Source organism: Pseudonaja textilis, chromosome 3 (genome assembly GCF_049901715.1).
Source record: "Pseudonaja textilis isolate UNSWEBS1 chromosome 3, rPseTex1.2, whole genome shotgun sequence".
NCBI lineage: Eukaryota > Metazoa > Chordata > Lepidosauria > Squamata > Elapidae > Pseudonaja > Pseudonaja textilis.
The window spans coordinates 154,779,509-154,798,420 of NC_141992.1; the positions used below are offsets into that span (position 1 = coordinate 154,779,509).

At 35.1% G+C, this 18,912-nt stretch overlaps 1 protein-coding gene across 2 annotated transcripts in view; it reads left to right on the forward strand.

Moving 5' to 3' along the window:
- Positions 1 to 18,912, forward strand: part of LAMA3 (laminin subunit alpha 3) — a 130,063-nt gene that overhangs the window by 20,407 nt on the left and 90,744 nt on the right. For both annotated transcript variants that reach the window (XM_087931160.1, XM_026699292.2), the window contains exons 3-16: positions 1,054 to 1,171; positions 1,935 to 2,053; positions 3,816 to 3,986; positions 5,478 to 5,575; positions 6,105 to 6,220; positions 6,623 to 6,741; positions 8,402 to 8,492; positions 10,447 to 10,578; positions 11,627 to 11,693; positions 12,976 to 13,013; positions 15,311 to 15,448; positions 15,812 to 15,858; positions 17,195 to 17,294; positions 18,206 to 18,258. In XM_087931160.1, the coding sequence (XP_087787286.1) occupies positions 1,054 to 1,171; positions 1,935 to 2,053; positions 3,816 to 3,986; positions 5,478 to 5,575; positions 6,105 to 6,220; positions 6,623 to 6,741; positions 8,402 to 8,492; positions 10,447 to 10,578; positions 11,627 to 11,693; positions 12,976 to 13,013; positions 15,311 to 15,448; positions 15,812 to 15,858; positions 17,195 to 17,294; positions 18,206 to 18,258 (1,407 nt within the window). The remainder of the gene's footprint in view (positions 1 to 1,053; positions 1,172 to 1,934; positions 2,054 to 3,815; positions 3,987 to 5,477; positions 5,576 to 6,104; positions 6,221 to 6,622; positions 6,742 to 8,401; positions 8,493 to 10,446; positions 10,579 to 11,626; positions 11,694 to 12,975; positions 13,014 to 15,310; positions 15,449 to 15,811; positions 15,859 to 17,194; positions 17,295 to 18,205; positions 18,259 to 18,912) is intronic.

Sequence of the window (18,912 nt, forward strand, 5' to 3'; positions counted from 1 at the left end):
ATACTTTGTTTTTTTAATCTGTTTAACAAAGTCTGATTAGATGAATCTTGATCTATCTTGATAAATAGAACGCACAACATTTTCTGAACAAAGGTCAGTGGTGGTATTTTACCAGAACCGGTTCACTCAGACAATCAGCTGCTGGGCCCTCCCACCTGACCTGGCTCTATAATGATCCTTATTTCCTGCTTTTCAACCTCAGCTGCTTCATGCGGCAAAGCCAATTGCCGCGCATCAGCTGTTTTACACACAGGGCTTGCAGCAGAAGGTGAGTTGCAAATGTGCGTGCGCAAAGCATGCAGTCACACCGAACCTGTAGGACAACTTTTTGAAACCCACCACTGACAAAGGCCCATAGTTAAGCTTTGATTGGCACACTGTAATTTTAAAAAATGGATAGTTCACATCAGAAATTAAATGAAATTTGAATTCATCCAATTTATGGTTAAATGTAATTATAATTTAATTCAGTTACTATACAGTATATTTCACTCGTATATTTTTTCTCTGTTGTCACACTAGATTTTAATTTGCTAATAATTTGGGGTTGCCCTCAAAGGTACCTCTCATGTCTAATGTAGTCATTATTTTTAACCCTTAAGTTAGCAAACATCAAGTGATCATTAGCTAAGTCATACAAAATATCAAATAGCAATAGTAGTATCACTTAGACATATACTGCTCCATAGTGCTTTCCAGAACTCCCTGAACGGATTACAATATCAGCATATTACTCCCAACAATCTGGGTACTAATTTTACTGACCTCAGAAGAATGGAAGGCTAAGTCAACCTCAAGCCCATCAGGATCAAACTCTAGACTGTGGGCAGAGTTAGCCTGCAATACTGCATTCTAATCACTGTGCCCAGGACAGTATTAATCTTATGTTAATGATTCCCCTAAAATGTTAATGATTCCCCTAAAAGTACACAGAACAACTAGAAATGGATGCCAGCTCACTACCAATAAAAAACTTAGTTTACTCATTCTACTTTATAGTATCCTAGTGCTGTCAGATATATTCTAATGTTCCTTTATATATTTTATTACCAGTTGTTCCATGTGGCCTATGTCCTCATCAAATTTGCAAATTCTCCTCGTCCAGATTTGTGGGTATTAGAGAAATCAATAGACTTTGGAAGAACATATACACCATGGCAATATTTTGCTTGTGAGTATGAATCACAGCTCTTTCAATGTTTATGGTACTTTAAAAAAAAAAAAAAGGAATTCAAGCTGATTGAATTTTTTAGAGTTAGCCAGGCTGAATTGTACACAGAATGAGTAAAAAATGCTGATCCCTAATTCATAGTTAAGGTAAACAATAAAGCCAGGTAATAGTAGTGGCACCAAGATATGTTGTGGCTCAGGCCTATGATAACCAAAGTTTTTGTTTCTGTTTAAAAGAATTCATAAGATGTCTTCATTCTCTTCAGAACTGATCGGAGGTGGTATTCAGCAGGTTCTAACCAGTTCTGGAGAACTAGTAGCAGAATTTTTGAGTAGTTCGGAGAACCGGCAAATGCCACCTCTGACTGGAGATTTTACAGAATCCCTCCCCTGCCACACCTACCAAGCTATGCCCACAGAACCGGTCGTAAAAATTTTTGAATCCCACCACTGGAACTGATGTGGATTCTATATATGTTACTTACCTTCCTTTTTCTTCATTCAGTTCCCTGATTCAGATTTATTAAATATTAATATTTTAGTGAGCCAAGAATACCTTGACTCAACTTTGGGAGACTGTCCATACACTTTGGACAACCTAAGAGAAAGGAGAAGGACTTGAGACACCAAGGCTGCTCCAGCATGAACTCTTATGCTTTGATAATATCATGTGTCTTACTTATAAATCTTCCTATCAAAACTAGAAGACACAATTAAAACATACCAGAGACTGAATTAAAAGTGACTTTCTTTTAAAAAAATAGATTCTAAGGCAGACTGTTGGGAGCATTTCAGAAAGGAAGCTAATAGTCCTCTCAGAAAGGATAATGATGTCATTTGCACAACAGAGTATTCTCGGATAGTGCCTTTAGAAAATGGAGAGGTAAGCTGAAGACATCAATGTTATAATGCTGGCCATTCTACCATTGTTCAAATGTTATTGCATGTATTCTTTCAGTACTTCTAGCATCATAAATTCTACCATGTTTCTCATATAATAAGGCCATGTCTTTTTTTTTTGAGCCCCCCCAAAAATGGCTAGGTCATCTTTTCGGGGGTGACTTAATTACCCCCCCCTTGCATCTTTGGGCAGGTGGATGGCGACAGCTTGGATGTTGACCTTGGAGTTGGTGGGGCACTTCGTATCGGGGTCAACGCAGGCAGCACCATATCCGGGTGTGCACCAAAAGTACTTCCTAACGGCAAGCTCCCCCCACCATTCCCCCCCATTTTGCATGTTTTAATATAGGCCTTAATTTGGGGGGGAGGGGCTTAATTTCATTTCATGCCTATAAACATGCTGGGACTTCCTATTGGGGGAGGCCGTATTGTTAGAGAAACAGGGTAGGAACCTGGTTTGTAATTATCTGTGAATGTTCTTTCTCATATCTGTGGTCACATTTGCTGTCTTGCTTGATTTTATCCATTTTTCCTATTTCACTATGAATCGGATTCAGTTATGGTTTGATTTAAAGAAAAACCCACTTTGATGATAATCTCCTTCTTCCAGATATCCTTTCTTGTTTCTTTAGTCCAGTGTTTCTCAACCTTGACAACTTTAAAATGTGTGGACTTCAACTCCCAGAATTCCAAAGGCCCAGTATGAGAGTTGAAGTCCACAAATCTTAAAATCACAAGGTTGTGAAACACTGCTCTAGTCTAGGCTATTCTATGTTACACTACTGACCATTCATTTTGAGGCTATTATTTTCTTTTTTTATACACAATTATTTTTATATAACCACCAAACCAAGATGAAACAAATACCTTAGTTTGGAATTAGGAGCATCAATATAAAGATAGACTTATTTCCCTTATCGGTCGGTTTTCTTAAATCAATAAAATTTTATGGTGTGACTAAAGTTTCCAATTTGCTCATAAAATAGTGTTGTTCTGTGAACTGAATTCTGAGTTAGCAGAATTTATTAGTGTTCTACAATGAGCTTTTGTTAAAAAGAACTCTGAAGCTGTTCCTGCTGATGGGGAAGTTCCATTAGAACATTGTGTATATTCTTTTTTGCTATAAAAAGCCTTTAATTAAAAGAACTTTTTCCACTTATTTATGTATTTCTTAACTCTTCATGCTACAGCAGGAAATAAATAAACATTGATCAGTGTTAACTGTATTCAATCCTCTAGTGATGTACAGATACCTATTACTGATATCTGTAATAATCATAATCAATTCTTTTGAACATATTGCCATTTATTCAATTTTTATTTTAGTCAGTTGAGCAATCAATGTTAAGGATGTTAATCGTCCTTTGGTTTATCATGAAGTATGAACTTAACCAATATGTCATCAAAGTTTGCAAATATGACAAGACATAACATGACAACTTACAAGGGTTTCTTTCAAGCTCTGTACAAGTCTCACCTGACTTTTTTCATACCCTTCATCCAATTAATCATTTGATAATGGAGAAGCCCTCTCAGGTGGAAGCCAACATACCCTCAAAATTCCACAAGTTCAATCCCCAATATGGGTTACTAATGGGAAAATCAAAATAATATGGGTGGAGAGAAAGATTAAAGCATAAAATGAATGCTAAAAAATAATTTCTAGATGTATACTTAACAATTTTTAAAAATATTGAAATTAAAGCAGATACTATTGATTTATCCATCTTTCTTTTTCGAATCAGATTGTGATATCCTTGGTAAATGGCCGTCCAGGAGCAAATACTTTCAGCCATTCTTCCATACTTAGAGAGTTTACTAAAGCCACAAATATTCGTTTACATTTCCTCAGAACCAACACTCTTCTTGGACACTTGATCTCTAAAGCTCAGCGGGATCCAACTGTGACACGCAGAGTGAGTTCCTGTTCTTTTTGACAGAGGGAATCCAATAGTGGCATTATTCTGCAAAACCTTAGATTAATTTTTAACCAGCTTCTACTTACTATTGATAATTTAGCATATAACATTCCATGTAAATTTTCTATATTATGCTGTTGCATCAGAGGTGGTATTCAGCAGGTTCTGACCAGTTCTGGAGAACCAGTAGTGGAAATTTTGAGTAGTTTGGACAACCGGCAAATACCACCTCTGACTGGAGATTTTACAGTATCATTCCCCTGCCACGCCCACCAAGCCACACCCACAGAACCGGTAGTAAAAAAAATTGAATCCCACCACTGTGTTGCATATTACTTGAAATTCAGATAGAAGAGCAACAAACTCAAAGCCCTTTCTGTGTGCATGTTCTCATATGTGGTAAATTTTTATTGAGTAAGAATATTGTCCATTGAGTTTAATTCTTCTAAACCAGCACAATCTTTTCAGAGTGTTAGGCAAAGTGGTTGTACACATTTCTTGTACCTGAGAGACTTTCTAAAAAACTTGAGATGGCAAGGGAAGGTACAATATTTGTATCTGGTAACATTTCCACTTCCGCAGCATAGCAATTCAAATGGGCTCTTATCTGTCGCTAAAATATGGCTAATCCCTGTAATGGATAACCTTTGCAATCTAAAAGCTTCTTTACAGTAACACTTTATATCCCCAAAATGTCAATCAGAAGCTGCCTGCTCCAGAATAACAATATAATATTCTGCAGAAATATTCTTGCACACTTATATTTGCATTGCAAAAATTAATTGACTTGGCTGCAGATGAACTGCAGAACTTTGGCAGAGTTGAGGGAACATTCATGGAAGGGTTCTCAGTTATCCTATGAAGGATTTTCATTAGCCTTTTTAGTACCTTTAAAACAGGCAAATATTATCTTAATTTTAAAGATAAGGGAACTATAATGTAACTGATTGCCTAAAGACACCACCACACATAGCTGAGCTGAATGGTTTCAACCCCGGATTCATAGTTTTAGTATTGTAGCAACTTTTCTCTGTGTTTTTTCTTTCCCATAGGTACAGCTTTTTAAACTTGTTACCTGTTTATTATCAGTATTAATACAATTTCCTCCCTTTCCTTCCACTGTTTCTTGTTTTCTAATTCTTTCATCTGTGAAAAACATTAAAATATAGAAAGTGTATAAAATGAAACAAATGCATGATTGAATAGCCATTATGGCCAAGCAACAAAAAACCAGAAGCCTGGTAACATCTTTTTGGATCAACAAATGTTATTAAAAGGCATTTGATCTTTTGGAGAAATTGCTACCAAACTCCTTCTAATGATTTACATTAAGTAATACATGTTTGGAGAATATACTTGGGCCAAATCTATATTTCATAGCAAATAATTAGTGTCGAATTTGCATCTATAAAAGTATTTAGCAGAACTGTTTGAAAATAGATTGCTTCTGCTAATTGTCTACAAATCTTATTTTTTTCTGTTATCTAGTACTACTACAGTTTAAAAGACATCAGCATTGGTGGACAGTGTGTTTGTCATGGACATGCTGATGTGTGTGCTGGAAAAACTGAGCCAGATTCCTATAGGTAAAGTAACCAACTGTACAATCAAAACAGCAGTTCTTACAAATGATTTTTGTTTATGTATAAAATGATGGAGGTGATTTTGGGATTCTCCTTGCTTCAAAATCTCAGATTATAGCAAAGGTTATTAATCCATCGCCATGGCTATAATAGAATGAGTTTTTGTTTGAAAAAGTTATTAGTTCCCTGTATGGACTTTTTAGTACAAATGTGGGGATATACATTTCATAAACAAATTAATTTGTATTATCATTGTATTAGGATAGGCATCTCCAAACTTGTGAACTTCAAAATTTGTGGATTTCAACTCCCAGGATCCCCCAGTCTGCATAGCTGGCTGGGAAATTCTGCAGGTTGAGTCCACAAGTCTTAAAGTTGACAAGTTTGGAAACTCCTGGATTAGGACATAATCTATACATTATATTATTTTTTTAAAAAAAAATTCATAAAGAAATAAGATATGAAAAGTACAACAAAAATCATGAAAAGTGCAATAGGGGAAATTTAACTGAGAATTACTTAATATTTACAGGTACCAATGTGAATGTCAACACAATACTTGTGGGGAAACCTGTGATCGTTGCTGTCCAGGGTATAATCAGAAAAGTTGGCAACCTGCAACAGCCAGCAGCACAAATGTCTGTGAACGTAAGTCATGCAGAAAGACAAGTGTTGCTTCCATGTAAACACAGGTCACATTTGCAACATTTACATTATATAATAATAACAATCATGTAAATGATAAGTAAAACAAACAGATATGAATCCCACGGTAGCTCTGTATTTCTTTAGATCTGAGTTGTGATTCTGCAATTTTCTAGAGCAATTAAACAATCCCTTTAATCTCTTGTGACAAGACAACTTGATTTAAGTTGGTAGATGGGAATGCTTCTTGATTCAAGTGCGCACATATCATCTGCCTTGCTGCTGATTGTGAAAAGCTCACTGCAGGTTGTATGTGCAACTTGTGATGGATTTTTTTTAAATCAATGTTCCACTGCTCATTTTTTTATTTTGTTAAAAAGAATTTTAATCCACCATCTTTCACAGCCTGCAACTGTCATGGCCATGCCCTTGACTGCTATTATGATCATGATGTTGAACGACGTAAAGAAAGCCTAAATCTTCATGGACAGTATCAAGGGGGAGGAGTCTGCATTGACTGTCAGGTAAACCCCCTGCAACCCATTTTGAAGATTAATAAGTATGTGAAAGTTGCAAATGGCATGCTGAATTTCAATGGTTCTGGGCTAGAGAAGAGAATAAGTTTCTATCACTCAAAACTTTTTTCAATTTTGGTGGCTAACTATGCAGGACTTTTGTGTAGAATGGAACTATTTTAGGCTAATAGGGCTATTTCTAAGATTACATGGCTTAGATAGTGGTTGGGCTCTCTCTATAGTCATATGACTGAACTTCAGTCACCCAGTAACATATCTGCCTTTACAGCTGTCCCATGGTCATGTGATCAGTTTTTTGATGGTTTTGCTGAAATTCGGCACTTTCAGTTTTCAACAAAACCCTGCCCATAGTGAGTCTTTGGTTTGCTTAATGATTGCAGTGTTCACTTAAAGACCGCTGTAAAAAAGGTTGTAAACTTTACCACCATTACGATATATGAATTATATTGTAATGGGCAGGCTCCATTACGGTCTTAATTTGAAGACGACGTAGCCTCTATTCCATCAGTAAACAGTTTTAACAGGTAGAAAATTCCTCCTGATTCCTAATTGAGCTTACTTCCTTAAAGTTTTAACTCACTGGTTCTGGCTCTGTCCTTTGGGCAATAGAAAATATGTCTACTTCCATTTCTGTGCTATCACATTTCTCTTCAGTTGTTTTTTCATTAGGTTACATCCTTTAACTGTTCCTTGTGGGACTTGTTTTCCAGACTCCTAACCATCTTGGTTGCCCTCTGAGCTTGAATAGTTGTTACTGTCCCTTTGAAATAGGGTGCCTAGAACTGAATTTATCTTCCATATAAGGATGAATTTATTACAGTTGATATTTATAATTTTATGTGTTTTATATCAGTGCTATGTTGGAAATGTGTAGCCATCTGTGTCAATATTGAGTCTATAGGAGAAATCAGTTTTGTGTTAGGAAAACAACAGACAGAAGTCAGAATAGAAACAAGAATTAATAGATTCACACCAAGAAACAAATCAAAACTCAAACACAAAAAAGTAAGTCATATATTAGAAAGATCTAGGAAAAGCTATAATTGGTTAGACAAAATTGCACCTTCAACTCCTTGATGGTCCTTTCAGTTGATGAAATTGAATGGTTAATCTTGGTAATTCCAATTATTTGTGAAGTACAAATGCTATATTGCTCAGAGAGATATTCCATGATGGAGTTCTGCTTATTTACCATATATGTAGTTGAACCTTGGAAGTTGGCAGCGCAATACCTATAATACCATCAGGTGGCACCCACAAAACCTCATTATCATACTGCAATAAAACTAAAGAATAGCAATGCCCCAAATCTGATAAGATCTCATATGAAAATTCAGATATTTCATGATAGTGTAACCATTTTTAATTTTATTTTGCCTTTTTATTTAAACTTGATGCTCTGTGGTATTATTGCTAATTGTGATATTATTGAAAATATTGAACCTAAAGTTACTGTAACATTCCTGGTTCAGTCTGCATTCCTGATACATTGACAGAAATCCCAAATCACTGTACTTCTACTACAGCAATCTTTTTCTTCATTGTGGAAACAAATTAAAAATTGCCAGAACTTAAATTGTTCTTGTTTATCTCTTCTTCTGATTGCATTTCTCTTATGCCAGTTTCTTCTTTATTTTACCCCATGTAGCATAATACAGCTGGTATAAATTGTGAGAAATGTTTAAAGGGATACTATCGTCCATATGGTGTTCCAATCACAGCAGTGCATGGATGTATACGTATGTCTATTTTTCTTTTTTTCTTTTTACTAGCCCCTTCCCCTCAATATATGCTAATAAGAAAAAAAATGATTCAATATATTTTAACATGTGAAGTTTATTTATACTACATATAATTTTTATTTTAAATTACATGGTCTCTGTTAGGATGGCAAATGCTAAGCCTGTTGGACAATTATATTTTTTGTATGTTTTGGTCTCTCTGATTTTTAATATATCTCCTATAAGCAGGGGTAGGATTCTATCGGTTAGGACCAGTTCTATATAAACGGTTGTTATGATTCTGCACAGTTCAGAGAACTGGCAAATCATGCCCCTGGCTGGCTCCTCCACTCTCCTCCCAGGCAGTCTTTATTGCGCATGAGCAACATCGTGCACATGCCCGACATCGCTGACTGCGTTCTTCCCTGCCCAGTCACTCCTTAAGATATTTCTCTTTTTTTCCCCTCCTGACAATCAGCTGTTTATTTTTATTTATTTATTTGTCAAGCAATTATAAGATAACAGGTATAAGTATAAACATAGTTATGAATACATGAAATGGATACATATAAGGAAAATAAAAAGAAACAATAGGAGAGGGATGGTAGGCACATTGGCTTATGCACGCCCCCTATAAACCTCTTAGGAAAAGGGTGAGGTCAATAGTAGACAGTCTAAGGTTAAAGTTTTTGGAGTTTGGGGAAGAAACCACAGAGTCGGGTAGAGTATTCCAGACATTGACCACTCTGTTGCTGAAGTCGTGTTCCTATGATCAGCTGTGCCAGGATTCCCCTCGCTGTCTTACTGCTTCATCCAGGAGGCTTCCCTGAGGCCCAGGAGGGCAAAAAATGGTGGGGGGGTTGCTGCAAAAGAAGAAGGAGAAGGAGAAGGAGACGCCATGCCAACCAATCACATGGCCATGCTCAGCTAGCCACACCCACCTAGCCATGCTAAAGAACTGGTTGTTAAAAAATTTGAATCCCACCCCTGCCTATAAGGCTATATAATACATACAGTACCAGTACCTCACATTGTGTCTATAGTAGGAAAATTTGAATCTGATTATTTGTGCTGCAAGTGAGGTTACATTATTAAATGGCCTGCCATTTTATTCTTAAAGGCACTTCATGGGGAGGTGTAGTTCTTTTGAAGAACTTAACAGCTAAGGGACCTGTTTTTGGGTCTGTCTTTTAGACTATTTTAGAGGTGTTTCCCTGGATGCCTCCAATTTTTAAATGTTAGAGGAGTCTCTATAAAGAAAATATTTCCAGTGAATGTGTATGGGTATTCTCTGTATAATGCACTGTCCAATGAGGTTCACCTGTACAGTATCAAACCTCATGTTCTTTTTGGAACTAAAGACCATTCCTTATTTATTGAGACATTTCCAAAAATTCATTCTACCACTGCGGTTCTGTTGCTTTGCACATTCTTTGTGTGTGCACTTGTATGATTTAAACAATGTTTTACTTTGTTTTAATGGTTTTTGGTAAGCTGCCATGGAAGCAGAATACAAATGCCAAAATAAAGGGAAACATTGTATCAAGGGCTCCATTGAAACAGACATAAAAGTATGGTCATACAATTCCATTACAAGAGTCCTTAAAATATGGGAGCTAGTTGGGTGAATATAACATCAAACTGTGTTTGATACCATGATAAACAATTCAGATCACTGTATTATCAATAACCTTCTAGAATGTAGTTGTAGCTGATTCAAGACAAAATGAATACATTTCCATTGTGAAATAATAATTGCTTAAGTTTTTGTACTTAAAAGGATATTGATGTGATAAGCTTCACATGGCATTTCAAGATAAAAAGTAATATTATAATTAACTTTATTGCTGCCAAACAAAGTAGCAATCTGATATACAATAGGAATTCCTGTTATTATAATTCTAGTAAACTTAGTAAACTTCAGGAAATAAATATATTTGAAGAAAGCTTTTGATGATGTCATTTCCTGTAGCCTGCTGGTGTAGCCCTGAACATTCCAATGGCTGTGAAGAAGGATCAGGTCGCTGTTATTGTCAGCTAAACTATCAGGGTGAAACCTGTGATCGGTGTGCTGATGGATACCATAATTTTCCCTTCTGTTACCGTGAGTATCACAGCAAGTCCAATGAACCTTTTAATTAATATCCATTGTTTTATTTGAGATTTTCTTACACTCATTTTTATCCTAGTGCTATTTCTAAGCTATTCCCAAGACATACTTCCAAATAAGGCAAGGAGGTAAATATTTTATTGTCATGCTGTAGTTTTTTCCGAAATATGAACTAAAACCAAACTTCTACAACAAGCATCTGGAATTTTATCTCTATGACAGATTAATTATCTGGATTGGAAAGCAGGCCACTCTATTTTTAAACATGCTTCCTGTCTGGATGAATTTGTTCTCTTCACTTTTAATTTTTTCTTTCCTCTGCTTGATGTTCCAATGCTATAATTGTTTTTTAGTCTAGTCACTGCAACCATAGCACTTACGAAATGTGATCACTACACATTATAATAGAAGAATAATTGCTTTGAAGTATTGCTATAAATATTAAGGTATTTGCTAACATGGAGATATTGCAGAAGCTGAAACATGGAGAAGATGGGACAAGAGAGGGTCTGAATTAGAAATATAATTACTTTGGTAGAAAAAATAGGGAGAAGGAAGTGATATTCCACTAAATTTTCTGACTGCATAAAAATACAGGGTCTCCTTCACCTTGTGAGAGAGAAAATTCTTATTGGAAAGAAGGAATAAATCAGGGTAACAGAAGATGAATATTGAGCAAGAAATTGAGAAAAATGGTTGAGGGAAACAGCTGAGACGTGGAAGGCAAACGTTTGCCATGAAAGGATGATTGGAACAAGATTAAGAGGAATAGAACGGACAGAGTGGGGAAAATGAGACGGTGAGGATGTTGAGGAGAGAAGGTGAGATCCAGGAAATTATTATAGTAAGAAGAAAGAAGATGTTGAAACAAAGAGTGGTGTAATAATAACAGCTGAGATAAGAGATAAAAAAGGGTTTTAAAAATCTCCTTCTTCCCAGGTTTGTTTAAATAGGCCTTGGTAGACCAGTCTACCAATGGTTTTGTTGTTTCTGGTTTCTGGTTATATCTAAATGGCTGCTTCTTTTATTCTTCTTTTGAAAGGAATTCCTATCTCCCCAGCTACAACTCAGAACCCAGCAGTCCCTTCACCTGGTCATATTGATGGCAAGTTTATTTCTTATTTCTTACTATCATTTACTAACAGAGTAACAATTATAGATGCATCATTAATACAGGTTTTTTTGGATAATAGCCCCTAACCTCTGGAATACAGCGTCCACAAATGTATAGGGGCACGATATGCAGATTTAAATAGTGCTGTTTCCATCCTTTCCTTATCTATCATTTACTAACATACATATGCTGATTAGAACAAATTAAAAAGTTAGTTTGTTTTTAGCTAAGGTGTGATTGAAGAGAGTGACTATATTAAATCTAAATGACAGACTTATCTGTAAATCCACATAAATTTTGCTGGGAAATGCCCGGTCTTTGTTCTACACAGCTTTACAACTTCAGATTCACTAGTCAGATTACCAATCTGTTTGCGAACTTGTTAATTTGATTTTCCTCAATTATTGGTTGGCTGTGAAGTTTGGACAATGTTGCAATAGCCATTGGAAGTTGGGCGGTGCATAAATTGTGTTAACAAATAAATAATCTCTCCTATTTTGAAGTTTAACAGACTTCAAAACAGGGTTGAACCAATTAGTCTTAAAGGCGGTCTGAAGGCCATTTGCTGGGTCACTAGTGGGTTACCTTGTGCAGTTGGCTGGCAACTATAGTATGAGAACAGACTACTAGATGGAACAAGGGCCTGATCCAGCAGGGCATTGCTTACATTCTTATGTTCATGCTTCCTCAATATTGTAATCAAATGATAAAATAAAATGCTTTCCAGAGGTTGAACCTCTGTTATTCCATTACAATACTGCACCATGGGAGTAACTGATGTGAAATACTCTGGTTTGAGATTCTGAAGACCCAAACATAGCCAGATAGATAACTAGCCCAAATAATTATCTATATTCTAACAACTGAGTTCATTCAGGCTAGTGGTGGGAGTGCTCATTCTCAGACAGAATGGAAGAATGGTCTTTTCATGTGAATTTTACAAGTATATCGTACCGACATACATTTAAAAATGCATATGCAAATACTGTACAACTACACCAACAGACACCTGCAGAGGATGTCAACCTTTGCTTATTAAGAAGTTATCCATCACAGGGCCCTCTGGCATAGGAAGCGTCTTAGCACAGGAAATCTTTAACTGGAAGCTATTTGACATCTGTTTCTGCACCTGGATTATCATTCTGCAATTCCCTTAGCTATTTAGAGCTTTGTCTAGGCAGCATCAACCTCTCCCAACTTTGCAACTTCAATCAATCAAGATATTCTTGACAAATGCTGTAACATTATCATGCTTTTTTCTTTCCCGGATTAGGTAGTCGTTGCAGACCAGGAGATTTTGGAACACACTGTCAGCGTAAGTTTTGCTATTCTTCTAGGAAAAGCCAAAGTTAACTGCAGAACAATACCATTGGGAGACTTGTTTTTTACTCCTGTTGTGCTTGAAATCCCTGGTTTTTGTTAACATTTTTAATTCATTTCTGTTAAATAAAGCCTGACAATGTTATGGCTCAGGAGTATTCATTAATGATATTTGTGATTGTAATATAGGTTCATTGTCAATGCCAGACTGGATTTCAGGGTATTATCTGTGAAAAATGTAGCAGTTGGGTATTTCCATTACCCTTTCTGTCGAAGTAGGTCATTATTTGTTTTTATATTTTAAGCATTTTATAAATTGCGTTCATCAAGTGAAAAGACAGGCTATAAAGTTTAAAAATGAATGCAAGTAAAGCAGTCACTGAGGTGTCATAAAAATATATTGAGAACTAAATTTTCTTCTAATTCAGGGTTCTCATATTTCTAAAAAGTAAAGATTTTTTAAAAAATTAAAATTGGGGCACATTTATTTATATACACAGAAATATTTGTGCTTTCAAAAAGGCTTTCAGATCAAAAGGCAAGATAATTACATTTTACCTACAGACAGAATAAACTATCCAATAAATCAAAACCCGGAGATGCTAAAACTGCTATGCTGATGCTATCAGTTCTCTGTGCTGCACATTGCCTGTCTCCCACATGGAGAGCAGTATCTCTAAATTAACATACACCAGAGAGAAAAATATAGGAATGTTTTAGGAGGCCTCCCAGTTTCCAGATAGTTAAAAAAATACCCTGCATATATTAATATACTGGGACTTGGGAGAAAGAAAAGGCATAAGAAACTTTTTGTGTGGTATATTGGTACCTATTTCAGCTCAAATGACAGAGAAGAATTGTTTTTTTCTTTAATTATAAACATCAACACAAGGAAAAAATATTATTCCTTTTAAAAAAAAATCAGCATGTATTTTCAGGGAAGGAAATAATCTCTTAACCCACAGAAATTAGGTTTCATTGATTTCTTTGAAATTTGCTTTGGAGAGACAAAAGGAAATTAAAGATTTAAACAGAATACCTTGGTAAATTAATTTCTTATTTTCCTCATCTAGAATGCAACTGTGCTATAGTTGGATTTGTGGACAACACATGTGGCCCCTAGGGCAATTGTCTTTGTCATCCAAATTAAGCTGGGTCCAAATACAGCCAGTTATTCATGGTTATTAAGATCCCCCCAGGTGCTGGATCTGAGTAAACAGGCTTATTTTTCACCTTTTCACTCAAACATTTTGATTTACAAGTAAAATTTAGCTGACTTACTGATTTTTTGAAAGTATTTGTTTTTCCTAATACTAATAGGTATTGTTAGTTTTCTGACTTTGAAGTCTAATTCAGCTACCTCAATACTTGAGATAAATTTAGTCTCATTCAAAAGTGGCTATCTTGTAGGAAGAAGCACTATAGTTATAGATCTAAAATTTTCTGAGATCCCTGGAGTCCTCTCTTGTTTGCCTGCTTTGCTGAGCTCTATTTGAAAGATGATTGAAAAGTGGTTGGTAATTTCCTGCTGTTTTGAATAGAAAGCATGCTTAAATTGTAGTGTGATCTTAAAATAAGCTTAATATGGTGTTATTACAAACAAATAGGAAAAAAAAGAAAACCTTAGTTGTCCCTGTCCACTTTCCATCATCATTCTGTCCACTCTAACTCATCTGCCTCCACATATGAAGGATTTTCATGTGTAGAACATGAATCTTTTTACCTATTCAATATTTCTTTGTCATTCTTTGCAGGTATAGTGTTTTTGTTATGGCCTTTCATTGCTGTTGAACTGTGTCATTTCTCATCTGGGATAAATAGAAGTTCAGAGCCTGCAAAGCAGCTTAGCATTGATCACATTTGCCTGATTTTCTTCCTTTTTAACTCAACCCCAGTATTTCTAATGGAGACATTAATATGATAGGAACAGAGCTTTCCTTTCTTTCAAGAGCTTACTTTTGTGGATAGGGGTTACAATAAATGAATTGACCAAGTTTACACACCTGTGTCAAAAAAGAGAAATGTGGAATGCATTATTCCACAAAGAAGAAATCATAGCTTGCTTGAGCAGTTGTAAAGCATGTATAAAATCACGCTAGAAAAAGGTTTAATGTAATGATTTTCAAATTCTGACCTTTAGTTGATGGGAGATTAGAATTATGTCATCTTTAGAGAGAAATAACAACAATTGGGAAAGATGGGATTTGTAAAACAAAAGATGAGGACTTAGAATTTGGAGATAGCATATCACCCGGCTCCTTCATTCTTTCTAAAATTAACATATTTTTGTAGCTTGTCAGTGTTCAACGTATGGGTCCTACCAAGACACATGCCATCCGACCTCAGGCCAATGTGATTGTCGACATGGTTTCATAGGCAAACAGTGTGACCGATGTGTCTCAAAAAGTAGTACTTTTCCTCATTGCCAAGGTAAGAATTACAAGGACAGTCTTATTGATAGAAACATTGTACAGTCAGGAGCTGGATTTGTCTGAGATCAGAAGATTTGGATTAGATCAGCTCCCAACATTCCTTCCAAAGAAGTGGATTGCGTTTGATAAAATGTTTGGCATCTTGAATTGAGTGAGTTTTTTTGGCCAGCCCTGACTCATCACAGAGAAATGCTTTTTAGGTTATAAATGATTATTTCATATTCTGAAAGAAATCTGCTGTGGGGATAAACAGTGAGTTACTCTTGAGCAAGGTGAAACTCTTTGAACTTGAACTTCTTGTATAAATTGATAAAAGTAAAAATTTGAGAATAATGCTACCTTTTTAAAAATTATTAAAAAGGGGTCATCGATGAATGTGATCCTGCTGGAACCAGAGATTCTTATTCTGTAAGTATTATATAATTAGCATGGTATTATATCAATGGCATCAAGGGATAGCAGTTAAAAAGACTAATCAACCAAGATAGTACTGATTATATAAAGAAGTCAGATAATTTAGAAAAGTGGGTAAATTTAATCTGTGAAAGAAAATATAAATCACCCATAGGTGTCTAGAACAACTCAAGTAACTAAATTAGCAGGTGCAGTAGAAGGGAAGGAAGTTTATTTAATATCAAGATTAGGAAAAAAAAGTTGTCATAGATAGTCCTTGATCTATGATTACAATTGGGATTAGAATTTCCATTTCTAAGAAGGTGATTGTTAAGTGAGTCACGCCTAATTTTACAACTTTTTTTTGCCATGGTTTGTTAAGTGAATCACTGCAGTTATTAAATGAATTGTGATTTTAAGCAAATCTGGCTCTCCCATTAATTTTGTTGGAAGCCAGCTGAAAAAGTCACAATGGCAATCTCATGAACCCAGGACACTGCAGCCATCATAAATACATGTCAGTTGTCAAGCGCTTCAATTTTGATCATGGGGGATGCTGCAAAGTTATCAGCCACTTTTTTCAGTGCCTTTGTAACTTTGGTGGTTGTAAGTTAAAGACTACCTATACCATAAGAGTTGCTTGATAGTGGGAAATGAAATATTATACTGCAATAATAGGAAGCGTTTTCACCAGAAATATTTAAGCAGAGGCTAAACATTCAAAAATGTCCAGGAGTCTCAATTTTGTTGAGCTAATAGTCACATATGAAAGGTCCACAATATGTCATGGATTCTTTGGCAAGATGCTGTATGGGATATTTGCCCATTCACAGAATGGCTGCCATGGGAGACATAAAACACAGTTTTATCAGACCCGTAGGCTTCTTTTTTACCCTACTTGCTTTTCTCCAGACAAATAACTGAGCTACTATTGCAATCTTGTTTATTTTCTATGTAAAACATGAAAAGATTATGAGGACAAAGACCCATGTAACGCTCTGTGGCACACACTACTGTTTTTAGTGCCATGTGGGAAACTTTTGTCCTTGTTGGAAGAGTTCTATGTTAAGTAGGGTATTTTTTAAAAATAACTTCTAAGATTGCCTTTGTTGTAAGATTTCCCACTTTTTGATATAAAGTCCTCAGCTCTCCTTTTGAGTCCTGCAAATATTATGGTCAGTATAGTCTAGTAGTTATGGAATAAGGCTCACTTGTGGATATAATTGACAGCTTGTTCATTAAATCAATTCTACACTTGTAAAATTGTTCCCTAACTCAGTTCCCTATATCATTAGCTTGTGTGCACCTTAGTTTTCTTTATTAACAAGTGTCTTTTCCTCTTCATTATTAGGGCTATTGCCAGTGCCTACAAAATGTAGAGGGCCCAACCTGTAGCATCTGTAAGCCACTTTACTGGAACCTGGACAGTGCTAATCCTTATGGATGTATAGGTAACTGTGCATATAATGAAAATCAAGTCTATTTTCCTCCTATTATTTTCAGACCATCTGAGATTTTCCAAATCTATTTTGTGTTCATCAGCTTTGAAAGGAATAGAGTAGCATGGAATGGTTCTATGCTATTGAAAGATGGGAAATTTGTTAGGCCTTTCAGTGTATAACACTAAACATTCATGGAGATTTTGCTTTTTGTTTATGTTGCAAAACGCATATTTTGCAAAATGCATACTTTGCATTGTAAACAATATGTTACAAATGGATGTGTAGTGCATTCCTTCTCCGACAAATAATCACATCATCTATATAGTAATGTGCTTGCTCATCTATATAGTAATGTGCTTGCATCAATAAAAACAGAAATCAGTACTAAACTGGCATTACTAATTATTAATGTGATTAATGTGTCTGATTGGGAAAAAGAAAACAATGTTTGCAGCAGACTCATTAGAGAAAAGATGTTGATATTTAACATGATGAAGAACAATTAAGAGAGAAAGTTTATGATTCAATTGCTGCCATCTCTCAGAATCCCAGTAAATATGGAAATTGCAGGGTAGATCTCAAGTTTATTTCTTGAACTTCTCCACTGCCACCATCTTGAAATTCATTGTTGAAACAGGAAATGCTATTTTAGTTTAATATTTTAATTCAAATATTCCATGTTTTTTAACATTGTACATGAAAGTGGGATTTGGAGAACTTGAAAATTTGTATACCCTGTACTGATGCATCATTGCTGGTCTTTTTTTTTTTTTTAAGTATTATGGAGAAACTCAAATCAATCAACTGTATAAAACCACCAGAACCCAAATGTCCAGGATTTATAATTTGATTAGTGAACCCCAGTATTATAATCAATTGCTCATTAGCTGGGATTCAAATAACTTTGTTTCCTTTTGCAGACTGCCAGTGTAATGTAGCTGGAGTACTAAGTGGTATTAGAGAATGTCAGCAGGTAAAAGCATTTTATTTACTAACAGTTTATCTACATTCTGTTTTACATTTTTAAAAAATTACAGAAATCTTTTTTTGAAGTAAAACAATATAAATTTATTTTATAGATATTTTTATTTAAGATTAAAATTACAACAATAAAAACTTATACAAAATTTTTAAAAAATAGAAGAATAAAAAGAAAAAATAGAAATTCAAAAAAGAAAGAAAAAAAATATAGTAAAGAAAAATGGAAATATATAAATAAATGACTTTCCCCTTCTTCAGAACAAGTATAAACAATTTTAATGACCTAATACTTTATCTTAAAATACAACAAATATCTTCTTCAGATATCCTATCTTTTATCCAGAAACAAATCCTTAAAGTCTTGTTGTTCAGTCCTGATTAGAAAAAGTAATTAAGGGTTATTAGGTAGAACAACATATCCATTTTAATCTTGATAAAATAAATCAGCATCATATTCCTTTCTTTTATTTTTAACAATCTTGATCTTTACTTCCTTCAAAAAATGAACTGGGATTTGATTTCTTTTCATTTCTTCTTTGTCCCTTTCTCACAAAATTCTTCAAAACTTTAACAAGTCTCTTGAAAAACCCAAGATATGAAAACTATCCAGTTTTGTTTGTATATCCGTTTTAAGACATCAGCAGGG